We start from the raw sequence: 17,433 nt of genomic DNA on the forward strand, positions 1-17,433 counted from the left end.
TGAGCAATTAAGAAAGTTTGACTGCTGGAAGATTAACTGATATGGCAGCCTGATTATTAAGACCATATAGTATCTTTGTCACACTAGTAATAATTGTTTTTACCAAGTATTGAAATTATTTAATATGGTTCTGCATAGGAGCAATATGTTACTGTAGTGAACACTCTATAAAAAAATAAATCAATGGGGACAAGCCACTGTTATTTTGGAATATCTTTGAGGCTGTATAGTCCTGTGGCTATAGCAAACAGACTTCTTTATAAAATGTACTTAAGCAATTAGGAAAAGTAAATCTTTCTGTCATTTTTTTTCAAGCATTTGAAAGGTTTATTTTTAACTATGCATTTTGTTTCAGTGTATTGGCAATTTTAGTGGTTTTATATTAAAATTCTTTGGCAGTGTCTCACATAAATATTTTCATTTCTCTCTCCCTTCCCTGCCTAATTCTAATTACATATTATGTTAATGTTTGCTATTTTGAAAATAGCTTGAATTAATTGAATCAAATTTCATTTATTTCAGTGACCTGAGCAATAACCAGATCTCTGAAGCAGCTCCAGATGCTTTCCAGGGCTTACGTTCACTCAATTCACTGTAGGTATCTGTTTGACCTGTAAAAACAGAAGCAAATTTCTCATGTTCTTATAGTGAAATTATTTTGGATTTTTGGCTCCCTGCAGAATTTTCATACAAATTTAATCAATTCTGAAAGCTGTAAAAATAATTTCAGAATGTTAGAGTGATAATTGGACGTTATATACAGCTGGACACTAAAAATGTATGGTTTTTTATAGATATGTTCATAGCAAAGAGTTGAACAAAATCAAACATTTCTTTTATTCCCCAGTTAGTTGCTCTTGCAAACAGCAAATCCACTTACCAAGGTCCCCTGGTAAGTCTGTAAACAGTGAGGTGCTGATTCTGCTGAGTGCTCTTTGGGCAACACACCTTTTGGGAAAATGTGTGATCCTGCTACCTCACAGGACCACAAGGTAGCAAGTAGCAATATACTCTTGCAAGTAGCAAGTTGTTGCTGTTTAAATTCCCTTTAGGAAAATGGAAATTTCTTTATTTTTAAAGTCAAAATCACATAATATATGCCTTTACTAATGGTGGCTTTTTTTGCTTTATTATTTCCTGGTACAGTGTCCTCTATGGCAATAAAATTACAGAACTTCCAAAGGGCCTATTTGAAGGACTCTTTTCTCTGCAATTGCTGTGAGTATTTTTTTAATATTTATTCTATTTTGGGATAACTCAGAAGGGTAAACATGACGAGAGATTTATGCCTGGAGAAGAACTGGCAGGAAATCCCGTATGTAAGATCAGAGTATTACAAAACCAAATTATGTTAAAGCCAAAGGAGTCAAGACTGTTGTAGGCCAGCTTGCCATCCATCCACAAATTTGATCATATCTCAGTTAATATCTCAGCCTAAAATGATTAAAATGAAACCGTTCTCTTGTGTGGAATTTATGAGGATAAAACACATAAGATATGATACTGTCTTGCCCTGTAAACAGCAAATAGTATGTATAAAATTGTGTGGGAACTATAGAAAGAATATTTGTATGTTTTATACAGAGAAAATATGTAGTGGAAATGCTATGTAATTGTATTTCTAGTTGTACCCGTGGAAGAACAGAGTTGCAGTAGTTTCACTGATGACTTTTAATGTTTTCTGACACTCTTCTCTGTACAGTCCTTTGACTTTGTGAACTCCAGCTGCTATTTTGTTTAACACTTTGGAAATTTCCATGTGTAATCTTATAAACCATTTCTAGTTAAATTTCATACTGGGAGTAAAGAAGAATGTCATGGTGATATGTTTATCAAATATTGTCAATATTTAGAAGAAGAGGTTGTGCACTAGTTGTACTGTGTAAAAGAAATTTGTGAAATAGGCTGTAAAACAACGGTGGTGGTTTCGGAAGAAATTGTCCCAGAACAACTGACTTGTTGATTTAAAGCTTCTTCTTAAAGAATTTAAAACTTCTTCCCACTTGATTAGAAGTATTTAAAGTCCAGACTTCATAGCGTAGTGATGGGCAAAATGTCTGTTATTAACAACTCATTGAAGATGGCAAAACAGTAAGTAAATACAAAGAAAATGCAAGTTCTAGCACCACCTAGAGGTTTACAATTTGATTTATTTCAGTCACAAGCTAGTATAGTAGTGTGGGGGGGTATGCATTCCTGTTTTTCTGTAAAGAGATTTTAGTTATAAAACATATTTCAGATTTGGTTAAAAAAAAAAAAAAGGAAGAGACAACTCTGAACTTCTGTTTATTCTGTATTTAAAAAATGTCCATAGCTTGATATACTTTGCACAGACAATACATTTCAGTCTAAGTAAATTTATACATGTGCAGTGAAACTTTTTATCAGAGCATTGGTTCATTGGTTTTCAAATTCACCATTCCATTCCATTTCTGGCTGGAGATGGGGAAAAATAAAAAATATTTGGTTATAAAAATGCATCTAGTTGAATGATATTTTTCCTTTTTTTTCTCTTCAAAAGCATGAAAGAGTTGGTTTAGACTGGCTTGTTTGTTTTAACTTTAGAAGTCTGGGAGGTACAGGGAAGAAAAGGTTCCCTTTGAAGATGGAGAGGAAAAAGGATCCAAGACAGATTTGGATATATTCCATGCCACTGGTTTTTACTACAACTCTGTTAATGCGGCAGCATGCTGATTAGTAACATGTAATTAAAAGTGCCACTGCACATCTCTTCCAGCTAATGAACACAGTGTTCAGTTCCTTTTTTGTTTGTTTATTTATTTGGCAAAAGGAACTAGTTTTCCTTGCAGATACTTGATTTTTTAAGCTTGTTTCTTTGCACAGACAAATACCACACACACACGTTCTACCAGCACATACAAGAAATGTGATTTTAGCTGAATAAACCTACACATTTCAACTCCAAGGTGTAAATATTTAGGAATAATTTCAGATCACCTAAATAAGATATTTCAGTTCACTGAAATGCCTTATGTCACTGTCAATTAATATTTGTTACTGCATCTCTTATTCTGGTTACAAATGTGCACAAAGAATTATCTGTGGAAAACGCTGAAGCTGCAGCAACACTGAGCGAGTTCTTTCAATTTTATAATTGTCTTCCATTAAACAGTTTATTGAATGCCAACAAGATCAATTGCCTGCGAGTTGATGCTTTTCAAGATCTGCACAACTTGAATCTTCTTTCTTTGTATGACAACAAGCTTCAGACCATTGCAAAAGGCACCTTCTCACCCCTACGTGCAATTCAGACCTTGTATGTATGCTCTTGTTTATGGTTGTCTTTAGTGTGACTTCATATTCTACAATGTACTAAAAATATCAGGAACTGCTAAATAATCGAGACCAAAGGGAAATAATGTGTGAAATTATCATTTTTTTCTTCACGAAAGGCATTTGGCTCAGAACCCGTTTATCTGTGACTGCCATCTGAAGTGGCTGGCTGATTATCTTCATACAAACCCCATTGAGACCAGTGGTGCCCGTTGCACCAGCCCCCGCCGTCTGGCAAACAAAAGGATCGGCCAGATCAAAAGCAAGAAATTCCGCTGCTCAGGTAATTTTCTTAGTTCAGCTGCTCTTTCTCTTTTATTGGCAAAAACAGTGGTTATAGAAGTTCTAATGAAGGCAGCTGGCTCTCTATGGAATTATTAAACATTGCAGAATATTTTTTAGTTCTTTGACTGAAGGGGGGGAAATCACGGAAGTCATAGGCTATTGGATCACGGAACATTACTATAGTTAACACATTTGGCACTATTTCTGAGTAGCATTAAATCTAACAAAAGAAATGTAATATATAATACTTCAGAATGAAATGCTAAAGTTATTCACTACAAGTATCACCAACATAAATCATTTTGGAAAATTTCCACAAGGCTCTGGAGTATGTGAAAGTTCTAAAAATTTCTAGCTAAATATGGAAACATGACATATTCATTTTATACAGGGAGCTTACCTCATACTGAAATTTACTGTTTTCTTTTTCTAATCTTATTCCATTTCCTACTTACATTTCTCTAAATCCTAACTTTTGTCATATGGTATCCAGCTGTTCCAGGTGCATTTCACATTCTACAATTTATTCAGTCTCAAGTGCAAATACCAGATGAGAATTGTTTGTTATCCATGTTCCGGATACATTTATGACTATTCACACTTTGTTGTTTATCAGCTCTCGTTGTGAATACACATTTTTTCACTTAATTATCTGTAGTTAACTGTAGTCCATACTTAATCTAATAAAACTCATTCTTTGCTTGCTGACATTCAGGTGCATCTTCTATTTTTTTTCTCTTTATTTAGCTAAAGAACAGTATTTCATTCCAGGTAGGTTTGGCTCTGCAGTAAGATTAACTAACTGCAGATACTCTCTCCTTTTCCCCCAAAAAGCAAAGTCTGTTATAGCTTTTAGGAAACTGATGCATGTGTATTAACATTAGCCAATACCTGTAGCTAGACATAGTTTTCCTTTGTAGATTACTAGTAGTTCTGTTTTCTGAATATAAGAGCTTAGCATGCAGCTCCATTTACTTTTTTTTTGTCTCACAAATTTGCACATAACCTACCAAAATTATACCTCTACTTAAATTATTTAGAAGGTTGCACCTGCTAGTTCATATTTCAATTGACAACTTTACTTACCTTGTACCTTGCCTTTCTGCCACTACTGTTTTTAAAATGTAGCTCCTGAGCTGCTTTTAAACACAGGAAACCATGCTACCATCAAAGAGCTAGTACAACTTTAAAAAAACCAAATGTTTTACAAATGAACATTTTCTTGCCTTGCTTTCATGCGCTACACTGGCTGCAGCTACTGCTTGCTCACCCTCCTTGTGTTTACGAAATCACAGTGGAATGCTTGGAAAAGAAAGCTGATATTCTTCATTAAAGGCATTCTGTGGTCACATGCATACAATGAATCAGAAATGCTTTCCATTAAAGAAAATAGGACTTTAGAGTTGGGGTGAAACAGCAATTTACACACCACTAAAGCTACAATAAGTCTATGATATTTTCACAAAAGATTTACTGATGTTGGCCCTAGCTCTTTGAAATATTTTTTTTATTTATTTATTTTACCTTGCTTGTCAGGTGTGTGCACTGATTTCTTAATAGAAAAAAAACAATGATGCACTTGCATTATGCTCCTAACAGATGATAAATGATTGATTGGCAAAATAAACAAGGGAATAATGAATCTATTGATGAATTACAGTATGCGATGTGCAAGCAGGGTTTTCTACCATAGTTTAATATCTAGAAAAATATCTACAATAATTGATTATGACACCAGTGCACTTATTCTTTCAAGTACTACAGGTATATTGTCATTCTGCAGTGATCTTAGTCTTTGTCTTTTAAGCTGGTATCTTTAACAGCTCTTCTCCTAATGCTGTGTGATGTATCACTTAAATTTGCAGTAATCATGTGAAGTTCTTCATGCCCTCATACTAACACGTTGGTTTGAATATGAAGAAAAGACAAAATGAAATACAAAATAAGGCAGCAATTTGTCAGCATTGGCAGCCGCGAAAATGTGTTTTAAAGCAGCATAAAACAGAGGGGGATTCAATTTCTCAAACCTGTAGGACCACTCAATTCCTTAATGAGTAGAACAGCTGTATTCCTGCCACAGAGTGACTTCTACTCAACCTTGCCAGCACAACTTTTGTCTCTGAGTTAGAAGTGTTTTCTTGCCAGCAAATGTCTTCACGCAGCCTGTTTATAATATGGCCACACATGCAGTTTAGGTTTGTTTACGTACCCTTTAAAAAATGCTATTCCTGAAAAAAAAAGAAGAAAAAGAATTAAATTAATCAAAAAGTGCTACAGAGTTGCTTCTTGAAATACAGCTTCTGTGCTTTCTCTTTCGATCAGGTTATCAGGGAGGTGCTGCATAAAATTATTTTAGTTGTTGAAGACCTTGTCCCTGAATATTTTAGTTGTTTACTTTAAACTGCTAACAGTAATTTATTCTGGATGCAGGAGGAAAAAAAATGTAGCCTTGCTTATTGAGTATTTAAAAGTGCTAAAAACACTTCTTTACAGTTCAGTAAATACTGTAAAAATGTTAGCATTTCTTTAAAAACTTAAATATTTTTTATATTTATTTTAAATATGTCATCGGGAGATCTTGCTCTGCAGACACTAGGAAGTCTTAGTAGAATTTCATTTTAGTCATTTGGAAGACTAAAGGTTATACAAGTATTAAATCATTAATTTGAAAAAATACCGTTTGTCTGCTAGCTCATAGAAATATTCCATGTAGTTCTATCATATGTGTTACTTAGACATTTGCAAACGCTAGATAACAAAATATGTGGTGACTGTTGGGGTTTTTTTTTCCTCCCCTGAGGAATCTGTCTCTCTCATATTTCTTTGGTTTATTAAGGTTTTAAGTGGCATAGCATGTTCAAGGGAGCAACTTTTAAAGAATACATTCAAAATAGTGCATAATAATGCATGGGAGGTATTATCATCCTATATGAAATATGTAATTAACCCCAATCTTTTCTTCATTTTTTTAATGCCACTTAAAATGAATTATTCTTTCTCTCTGCTGAAGACAGTAACCCTTAGCAACATCTTCTAATCAAACTAAAGTTGAGTAGAAAACATGAGAGCTTAGTTCATGTTTTTGTCTTAATTGGGATTACTCTGTCTTTCTTTCCTTCTTGGCTATCTTTACTTTTGCAGGAGTTCACCATTTTGGCTGTAAGTAAAGTTCAGTGTCTGAGCTTAATCACAATGTACCTCCCAGCCCTGATGCACCTTCTACTAGTCTCAGTCTTTTCACCTTTGTCCAAGAAGAACCCACAGGTCCTTTCAGCTTCTCTTTGTTTTCTTTGTCACCCACCCTCAGTTCCTTACTGGATGTTTTCTCCTGATATGTTTAGGATGTTTTCTTTGACTGACTCTGGGAAATGGTGGAGGAAACTTTCAATGTGGTTCATTTCTTTTGTACTTTTTATTTAATCTGTGACAGTAATACTGTTACTGTGGCACTGGACATTCAGTAATAAGAATGCCATGTCATGTAAGCAAGTATTAAACTTCAAATGCTTCTGTAACTTATACCTACTCCTTCCTCTTTTCCCTTGCTCTTATCCTTGGCCTAGTGGATGCAGTTTTGATAATGTAGCGAGATTTTCTGTTGTGCTTGATCTAACCATGTGGTTGTGAGGTATGAGTAAAACATGGTTCTGTCAAGCACCATGGAACGTCACGCAGCTTTCTACAGCATGGCAAGCTGCTGAGGCTTAAGTCAGGATCACACATTTTTTAAATTAAAGCTGAAAACAGGGCTTTCAATCTTATGTGTTTGAGATGATGTGGAGTATCAGGACTATTAAAAAAAAAAATTAACCGAGGTTAATGAAGTCCAGTCAAGAATACAAATTTGTAACAAGAGAAAGAGAAAAGGTGGCATTCAGGATCTATTTATTCTTGATAGAGAGAAAATAAATTCTCAAAGAATCAGTGGCATTTGTGTGATTAGCTATAAACAAGGCTAGATTGGCTGACAACATAATCAGCAGAAAGTACAGCTGTGAAAAGCTCAAGTTAACGTTATCCTGTTACGTGAAGTTGGTCACAGTTTCTTTTTCCAGCATATCTTAAGCCCCTATATTTAACCCTCTCTTGAAGCCCTTGTGTCTGTTCAGTATCACAAAGTTTATCATACATTTCCCAAGTTGCCCACCCGTTATCTGCATTGCAGACATCTTTTCAACCTTCTCACAAGAAGCAAATCTTATACTTTATTGACTCAGTATCTGTATTTTGACTTGACTCTTCCACAGGCACTGAAGATTACAGATCCAAATTAAGTGGAGACTGCTTTGCAGATTTGGCTTGCCCTGAGAAATGTCGCTGTGAAGGGACCACAGTGGACTGCTCCAATCAGAAACTCAACAAAATTCCTGATCACATCCCCCAGTACACAGCAGAATTGTAAGTTGAATCCATAATAAAGCATTATTTGCTTATGGAAAAACTAACTAAAATTTTCAAATATAAAACCACAGCTTTACTTTTTTGAACAACAAAAATGAAATGTAACCTCTGTGGTGCACTTCAAAGGACTAGATATTAATAAAAATTATTTATGCATCATTTCAGTACCATGTAGCCTTAAAAACTTATGATAAATAAATAAGGTAACTATTCTATGTTTCTAGTTCTCCAGTACATGAGCTACCCCCTTGGATTTTTTTGAAAGGTAGTGGGGTTTATTTTGCTTTTTATTTTAACTACAAGAGCAAGTAGAACATCCCATAACCAGGGGTCTGTCTTGAAAAGTGCTACCTAGGTGTTTAATAAAACAGAGCTGATTCTTCTTATGCAAAGCACACGTTTTGTGTGTCAGGGAGGAGACCAGAGGAAGATAAAGCAGACAAACAAGACAGAGTTGGGTTGAGAAGATGAGATAAGACTATAATGAACAGAAATGAGCGGAGAAGACATCACAGATTATTACTTGCTTAATAAGTGCCATATGGGAATGATTTGTAGGCATTGCAACTGAAATGGTCTTCAAGGAGGGATTGAAAGAGAAAATTAAGACAGCTTTACAAGGTTTTCCCATGCCCAAAGCATAGTATGAAAGGGAATGCAGAGATGCTTGAAGGGTCAGCAGAAAGGCAGGAGATGAAAGTGGCCATCACTGGCAGAGCAAAGGTGGGAGGAAATAGCTGTTTTTCCTAGGAGATTCAGTGTAAAGAACAAGGAAGAATGTTGAGGGGCAAAAGAGAGGGACTTTGATTTGATGTAGTAAAGTGGGGACAGAGATGTGGAGACAGGAGTACTGTGATCAAGTTGTGACCCACAGGAGTGAGATGAGCAACAGCATGGCACATCTCTTAGAAGATAATCAGTCTGCAGCTGGCATCAAAGCAACAGTACAACGGTGAATGTATGAAATAATGGCACCGTAGTTAAGGATTTTGAATATCTGGACAGGAAAAGGAATTTGAAACTGAAATATTGTGTAAATAGAGATTTTTGTCTGTCTTTATGCTGGGAGAAGGAGTTGAACTTAGTGATGTTCTAATTACAAATCTGAATGGTAATTCTAGTTGTGCCCAGAATGATGGCAAATGCAATTGAAAAAGTGGCATATTTGGGAAAAGCAAAGCTCAGCTTTTGGCCGTGTTCATTTTAGAAGATTTTAGCGTGGAGGAAGGTCCACAAGAAGGCAGAAAATACTCATCAAATGTATATAATGTTATGCTGTAGTATTTTGAGATAAAATTACTTGAAGAATAAAAATTGATGGAATGGGTAACAGGTTAAAGTGTAGGAGGAGGTCATAAAGTAATGGTTGTAAGAATCATAGTTACTGAACCAAGAGATGAGAAATAGAGTTGTTGAAGTGACAAGCTTGCATTGTCTTGATTCTTAGCAGGATTCATGTTTAATTCTCTCTGCTCTGAAGAAATAATAATCTTAATTTAGTATTTTAATTATTGTTTTTCACATTCATTTATTTACATGTGGCAGATAAACTGTCAAGTGGTTTTTTTCAATAATTATGATTCATACATATTAAATTCAGAAGAAACAATTAAATCATCAAGCCTCATCTGCTGTGTATCCTAAACTCTCAAATTTCAGTCAACAAAAAAATTGTGTTTGACTAAAATATAATTCATGTTTGGTTACAGCACTTCTTTCAGAAAACATCCTGTCTGGTTTGAAGGTATCAGTGGATTAAAAATCTACTATTTCCCTGAGAGTTACAGAAGTTAATAATTTCCCTTCACTTCCGTTAAAATCTTTTAAAATGGGAACTTTTACTTCCAGATGGAATACGCCTCTCTTCAGTTTCCATCATTGCTTCTTTTATATTTTTTTGCTGCTAAAGAGCCCTTTTCTATCCAGCACTTTATCCGAGTAAGATGGTCTTAAACTGTAACAAAGTCACTATTCAACCTTCTTCTCGATAAGCTGTACAGATTGTTCTTCAAGCCTTTTGATGTAATAAAAATTTCAACAGCCTTGCAAGTATTCTCAAGGGGATAGAGGAATTATTTCTGCATTTTTTCCTTCCTCTAAAAATCCAATTGCTCTATGTAACTACACTCTTCTGGTATTTGCCTCACCGATGCAAAAGTTACAGCTCTTTCTCTTGTTTCCTCCTGTTATTCCTGGTCTTTGATGCACTGCCTTTGTTGCTCCTCTTGGGACTTCCCAGTCTAGTTCTAGGGCCACTCTGTGATTTCCAGTTCACATTTACTGGCATATATGAGAAGAGCAGCTAGTTAGCCTTTCTTTTTTTTTTTACCCACCAAATTTGAGATAAAGATACTTGTTAGAGTCAAATGACATTGATGCTTCTATAATGATGATGAGGAAGGCTAGATTATTTTCTGCAGGGTGTTGTTTGGACCTGAGACTCAGCTTGGAAACAAAGATCAAAAGTGAGGAAAAGAGTATCAATTGTGAAGATTGCATCAGTAATATCACATCAAAAACCCCATTTCTTTAGAGTAGTTATTTTTTAAAAAATCTGAAAATAATAATACAGTTCAAGACAGATACTTAATTGTAAAAGGTGAAAAAAATTATAAATGAGCCAAGTGCTGTTCTGTTTCTATTTTGTCGCTTGCTCACAGTCTTCCAGAAAACCAGTGAAAGATCTGTCTAATCTGCTATTGAAGTATTTGAGATAAAGTACAAGCCTGTAAATGTACCCCAGAAATAAAATATTTTTCAGGTAGCATTCTAATATGTAGGAAAATTCAGAAAGCATTTAATAAATCACTCAAACCAGAGTCCCCAGGAGGAACACTAAATAAAAACAATTTCAGTCTTATATGTTCAATTTCTGTAATGATTTTACAATAGCTGATATAATACCAGAACCTAACAAGATAGTTTTCCAAAGCATGAATGTCACTGCAGTACATAGCCTTCCAGGAAGGTTCAGCTATTGTACCAAAATATGCAAATATCTTACCCATTGTGTTAATAAAACAGGAAAAAGCATCAAATAAAACAGAGAAAGAGAATATTTAGACATCATCATCAAATGCTTCTTTGTTTACTTTTTTGTTTTGAGAATGACACTTCAGTACTTTTCTTTGAATAAACCAGATACAAGGATTTTTAAGATCCTTTTCATGATCCAGTGATTGACAGGTACCAACTATCATTATTGTCTTTACCAGTAAAGAGCACTGGGCTCAAAAAATAATGATATTAAGATCCAGAAGGAAGATACCACCACATCTGTTAATTTTTCAGTCATCTGTAATAATTTTGATTCCTCTGTGTGTGGTGTCACTTACCATGGTAGTAAAATGAAAACATCTTGCACAAGTATTTAACAGTTCCAGATCTAAAGCCAGCAATCTCCAGCCATAGAAATGCCATGTGATCCATGTGGTCATTGCTCTGACCACAAACCCATAATTTGTAACTCTTGATGTCCCTTTATTTGTGGATCTACCCTCAGTGATGATGCCTGATTTGTGATATCACCATATACACAGTTAGAGAGAAGATACGATTTGTGCTACAGTTTTAACCAGATATCACCATATACACAGTTAGAGAGAAGATAAGATTTGTGCTACAGTTTTAACCAAACACAATACAGTGATTCAACCCATGCTTCTTTTCCATCATAGAGAAGTATGGAGAAACTTCTCAGACACTGAAAATCTTCAAAGCACATGAAAAATTCATAAAATTGTTCTGTAATATTGATAGTAGACTAAGACTAGTTTAAATAAAACGAAAATTCAAACTCTACATATGACATTAGATAGGACTAATTAGCACCACAAATACAAGATTGAGGAATAACCAGCAAGTAGTTCAAGAGAAAAGGCTATGGTGGTGTTATCATACATATTAAAGATGAAGGAGTGCCATTGGGCACTGCTACAAATTTCATTTGGGGATATATGTACAGGAGTGTAGTATGTAAGTTATATGAAATAATTGTTTTACTGTACATTACAATAGTAAAATATCAGCTGGAATACTGTGTCAAGGACTTCACTTTTCAAGATGGATATGGATCACTTGGAAAAAATTTCAAGAACAAGAATCATCTAGAAAAGAAGACTTCCAAGGAAAAACTTAAAAGATTGAATGCATTTGTGTGAAGGAAACTTGAGGAAGAGACAAAGTAAACTATTTTTAGTATGTAAAAGGTTGTTGCAAAGCAGAAAGGATCAAATTGTTTGTCTTTTTCAATGGGGTTAAAAACGTTTGCAGTAGAGCACAGCAAGGAAGAATTATTAGAATCAATAAATGTTTTCACAAACAAGTCATTCTACTACATGATACAGCACTTGAAAAGTATTTGAAAATCTCAGCATTTATAGAACGCTTGGTGCTTCTGTTGTTGATGGACAGGGAGAAAAAGGCTGTTTCAATGATGATGTAACTTTGTTAATTGACACTGTGAAAAAATTCATTTGATATGGTCCCATTAAAATCACATTAAGTCATCCAGCTGATTTTCAGAGGTGGTAGCATCTTTCGAAATTCATGTTCCTTGTACTTCAGTGTGCTATACAAATGTTCCATGTATATCCAAAAAACTCTTCCTGTCTTCTATCAGTTTGGTTCCATGCTGAAACTATTGTACAGCCATACCTTCAGATTTACAACCTTAATTTCCCTTCTGGCTATCATTGAGAATGAGCAGGAAGGAAGGATGAATGAGCAGCTTTCTTTTATTTTCTAGGGTTTTTTAAATCTTGTCTTGCAATAAGGCAATTCTGAAAAACATTCTGGGTTTAGAATTATGCTGAATTTCATTTCACGGTGATCTTGTCAGTCAGCTCTTTTCCTTCCTATTTAAGATCTCTAAAGAAAAGCTGGACAGACCCCCTTCCTTAATATGATGACTCCATTAAAACATATAAAGAATCTAAGACTCATAATTTCCGTTTTCTTTTCAAGAGAGGAAATAGGGAATACTGGGTCAGTGCAAATATTTTTTGAAATATAGATGGTCCCCTAACCTAGCAGCTGCTAAAGGTATACTGTGCTGGAACAGCCTTGGTACCTGGGCAGGAAAGATCGGTATCCAGCTAGTATTTGTTGCTTGTTGTATACCTTCTTGTAGTGTTACAAAGCAGCATTTAATGCCTCCTTATGCAATTTATGTGTCTTAGGTGTAGTGGTCTGAAGATAAACTATGCTCAGAGAAGTGTTTTTAAATTCTTGGGAAGACCTGTGCAGTGTGTTTCAGTCCCTATTCAAAAGAAGCATTGAGCATAAAGTAATTATTTCATTCTTGTAAATAGTGTTCTGTGAGCACCTCCAGATGTCTGGCAGACCCCACCTGATATCCTTTAAAGAACAGTAAACTAATCTTCAGTGGTTTATATGTACTTCTTAAAGATTTTTATTTATAAGTTGCCATGGAATCCTTCCTTAGTTACATTTTTGTTTTTCTTCCCTTAAAAGAAAAATTAAAAACATATTCTTATATTTCTCTGCAGTTTTACTTGTATGATATTTTGTGATCTGGTTTTGATTCTGTATGTCTTATGTATGCCTAAGTGTAACTAATGAGAACGTTCATTCATAGGAATTACCAGAATTAGAAATGTCAGTATATACAGAATTGTTCTTCAGCTACCAGTAGAATACCAGCTATTCAGTTAAACCAGTCTAAAAAGCTTACTTAGTGTGGATCATTCTGTACCAATACTTTTTTCTGAAGTTGATGTCATTTCTTGTAGGCGACTAAATAACAATGAATTTTCAGTCCTGGAAGCTACTGGAATCTTTAAGAAACTTCCTCAGCTGCGTAAAATGTAAGTGCAACTTCAGCGACCTTGTCTATTCAGATAGAACGTTAGATAGGTGTTTCTTCACCTTTCTTAGTTCTTATCTATAAAAGATTCAGTATATTCTAATAAAAAATCAAGAATGGCTTTAAATTAATCACTGAGGTAGATCAGAGTTGGCAGCTCTTCTCTGTGGGACTAGGCACTGCCAGGAACAACTTCTCATGGTGTACAGCTCTGGCACCTTCACTGCTGTGTCCAGCCAGTTGGTCTGCTATGCAGCCACAGCAGGGAGCTCAGTATAAGCTGCTCAAAAAAGGTTCCAGTAATCTTTTGTAACTTCCTGTACTACTCCCTAACCAGGCAATTTTGCCTCTTTCAGCACATTCAAGACATGCCTTTGATTCTCTGCTTTATTAAACTGTCATTAGATGAGTGGAATATCAAAATTAAACGACTGAAAAAAAATGGTTTGATAGCTCATCCATGTAAGTCCGTGTTCACAGTCCATGTTCTAAGAGGAGTTTATAATCTTACCAGTTGCAGTTGTTACTAAAAATAAATCTATGAAAAGCTTTTCTTTCGCTTATGTAAAAGACATATTTGAGGGTAGGTCATGTAGTTAGACTTAGTGACTCTGTGCTCAATCTTTTCAGGATTAATTCCAAACATAAATAGTAAGTGAAGAAAAATGCAAGTAAAAATAGATCAGATTAATGGAAATGATGCACTGCTTTTTGAATGTAGTCACCAAGTTACTACTATTTGTAAAAGGTCAGTCTAAATTACTAGTGACCAAAATCTCAAGGGGAGCAATTATTACTTAAACTATTATTAGCCTTATCCAGATCCTTGCTGGCAGCTGTCATGATCACAATTAGGTACATACTTATTACTGATTTTTTTTAGTTAGTAGGCAACAATTAAAAAAACCAACAAAACCAAAACCAACTTTGCTTTTGACCTATCCGCTTGAGTACACCTTGCCACTTCAGATTGGGCTAAGATACTTAAAAAATAATGTCTGGCACATCAGTGCTCTGGTGTTATACAGTAGATACACATTTTTTTTCATTCCTCAAGGATCTCAGATTAGCGCTTTTTACAGGTACAGAGTACCTTTAAAATAAATAGAATACTTGATATGGCATACATACACAAGCACACACATGCATGCACACACATATATCAGTTCTTCATATTTAAGGAAAATGGGGAAAAGGGAATATACTGTCAGTAATTACATATTTTCAGGCTGTAAAGGTAGCTTACTAAACATTTCATATCATCTAAAGGTAGTTTGCTGCTTTTTAGTTGAGGAGGTGTTCAAGACAAAAGAAAGAAAAGGAAGAATATTAATCAGTCTTAGTGTAGCTGTCTGCTGGAACTCCCAAGAGCTTTGAAATCTGGATAACTGAGGAAGAACAAAATTGAGAAAATGTTAATGAAAAGTTAACATTTTTAATAATACTTCTCTGTAACTTCCTAATATAGTTATCAGTTGTTATAACATTCTTCAATTTAGAGAATAATAGTGACTGGTTAAGCATGACTGGAAAGCAGTGAGGTAGTGATGTTACGGAGATACCAATACGAGTGAATTCTGTATTTTTGTGGAGCTCATATTTCGTCTGGAGGTTCAAATAGGTGCAAAGGTCTTTCTGCACAGATGACATTGAAAAATTGGGGCCTAAATGTTTAATTGATTTGATGGTTCATCAGTAATAAAGCACGTGTATGCAGTGCATCATTGATTAGCTATGCAACATTAATCCTTAAAATATCCCTGTGAAGTGGGTGAAGTAGTATCCATGTTACACCAGGAACAAATAAGATTTTAGGGAAACTAAGGGCTTGTCATGGATAAGCCAGCTGAGACAAGAAATAATGAGTTTCTTGCTTCCGGTCTTGTGCAGCACCTTACAGGAGACTGAACAGCTCCACTCTGAAACTAAATGAAAGCGATGATTGTATCCTTCATCACAGGCAAGGTTAAATTACAGCTAGGCTAGAGATGAGTAGTCAGTACTCAAGATTAAGCCACAACTCCTTGTTTTCTGTGTCTTAGATAATGGCACCATTTTGTTCTGGCAAGTGTATGAATTTTTGTTCTGACAAATAGTGTCTTTCTTGATTTGAACAATTAAAATGCTGTTCTAGAAGTTGCATCAAATAATGTTTGATTTTCTTCCCAACACCATTAATTCCATCAAATAAAAAGTTTTTAGCTTCATTTTACGTTGTCTCAGAGCATTTTTAAGAGCTTTTTAAAAATCACTAGTGTATTATAACAGTGTTTAGTGTGTAGATACATAGTTCTGTAATATGTATAAGTAGTTAAATGAAACAAACAAAACAAAAGGAGGCAAGAATAACATGAAAAATCGTAAAGAAAATGTGTTGTTGAGTGTGTATGCTTTTGTATATAGTACAGATACTACCCATTTGGGATGTAATTTCCATATTTCAACTAAAAACCATAAACACTAAATATTTTGGCAGTATTTTAGGTCATTTTCCCACATTTTGTTCTGCTTTGCATGCGAATTGCAGATAAATGAACCATCGTGCTTATAAAAGGTCCGTTTTAACTAATGTCATAAATGATTAACATTTCATTTACTGTTTACATTCACACATTCCATTTACATATGTTGCTGTTTGTACTGGTTTTTTATATTTGTGTCTACTGAGATGAAATAAAGAAATCAGAGTGGTTAGTTGTGCTGGTACTCATACAGTATCATTTTGTTATTAATTCATCTAATAATGCTATAAGGACTGGAGACATGAAAAAAATACACAGTCACTGACAACATTCAAAATTATGAAAAGATGTTCTAGTCTGGCAGCAGCATGGACTGGGTAATTGCCATTATTTAATAACAACTTCCAAAGATTGCTTTAAAAATCTTCTTTAGTTAACAGGGCATTGAATTTTGCTTTTATTGGTTCGAAGTTGAATAATATATTTGTTGCTTTTACACAATAACTCAGTATCTTGAAATCTGTGCAGTCTGCAGCATTTAACAGGTAATTGAAGGTATTTAAAAAAGAAAACATGTTTTTCTCTGTTTCTGTTAATGTGTAATAGAAACCTGAGCAATAACAAGATTACTGATATCGAAGAAGGAGCATTCGATGGAGCTTCTGGTGTGAATGAACTGTTGCTCACTAGCAACCGCTTGGAAAGTGTTCGACACAAAATGTTCAAAGGACTAGAAAGTCTCAAAACACTGTAAGTGTAATTATTTGGGTGTTTTTATTATTCCTTTCTGCCAGGTATTTTTTATAGTAATACTCTATCTGTCCTAAAAATTTAGGAGGATTAGCTATGGATTATTCAAGCATATCTTAGTTTTTGTTCTTATTTTACAAAAAGTTATCATACATTATATGAATTCATTAATTATTAATTATGGATATAGGGTAGCTGAAATTCTTCGTTGTGGTTACTCGACTACAGAAAGTATGAGCCCTCTGAAGTGATGAAGCGGTTGAGAATGGGTCAACATCCAACTGCAGAAACGGAAATGGGAGTAATCATCTGCTTCAAAGCAACAGAATTTTGCACGGGAATTACACATTTTACGTAATGGAGTCTGATTCAATTCAGCTCAACCATTACTGGGAATTTTGCTAGAGGAAAAAA

General features: G+C 34.8%; 1 protein-coding gene across 3 annotated transcripts in view; it reads left to right on the forward strand.

Moving 5' to 3' along the window:
* The window catches only part of SLIT2 (slit guidance ligand 2), a 268,841-nt gene that overhangs the window by 194,913 nt on the left and 56,495 nt on the right, over positions 1-17,433 (forward strand). For 2 of the 3 annotated variants that reach the window (XM_075499841.1, XM_075499843.1), the window contains exons 11-18: positions 523-594; positions 1,147-1,218; positions 3,134-3,277; positions 3,414-3,577; positions 4,327-4,350; positions 7,827-7,977; positions 13,734-13,808; positions 16,876-17,019. In XM_075499841.1, the coding sequence (XP_075355956.1) occupies positions 523-594; positions 1,147-1,218; positions 3,134-3,277; positions 3,414-3,577; positions 4,327-4,350; positions 7,827-7,977; positions 13,734-13,808; positions 16,876-17,019 (846 nt within the window). The remainder of the gene's footprint in view (positions 1-522; positions 595-1,146; positions 1,219-3,133; positions 3,278-3,413; positions 3,578-4,326; positions 4,351-7,826; positions 7,978-13,733; positions 13,809-16,875; positions 17,020-17,433) is intronic. The other variant, XM_075499842.1, reaches the window with a different exon arrangement.

Source organism: Mycteria americana, chromosome 4 (genome assembly GCF_035582795.1).
Source record: "Mycteria americana isolate JAX WOST 10 ecotype Jacksonville Zoo and Gardens chromosome 4, USCA_MyAme_1.0, whole genome shotgun sequence".
Taxonomy (NCBI): domain Eukaryota; kingdom Metazoa; phylum Chordata; class Aves; order Ciconiiformes; family Ciconiidae; genus Mycteria; species Mycteria americana.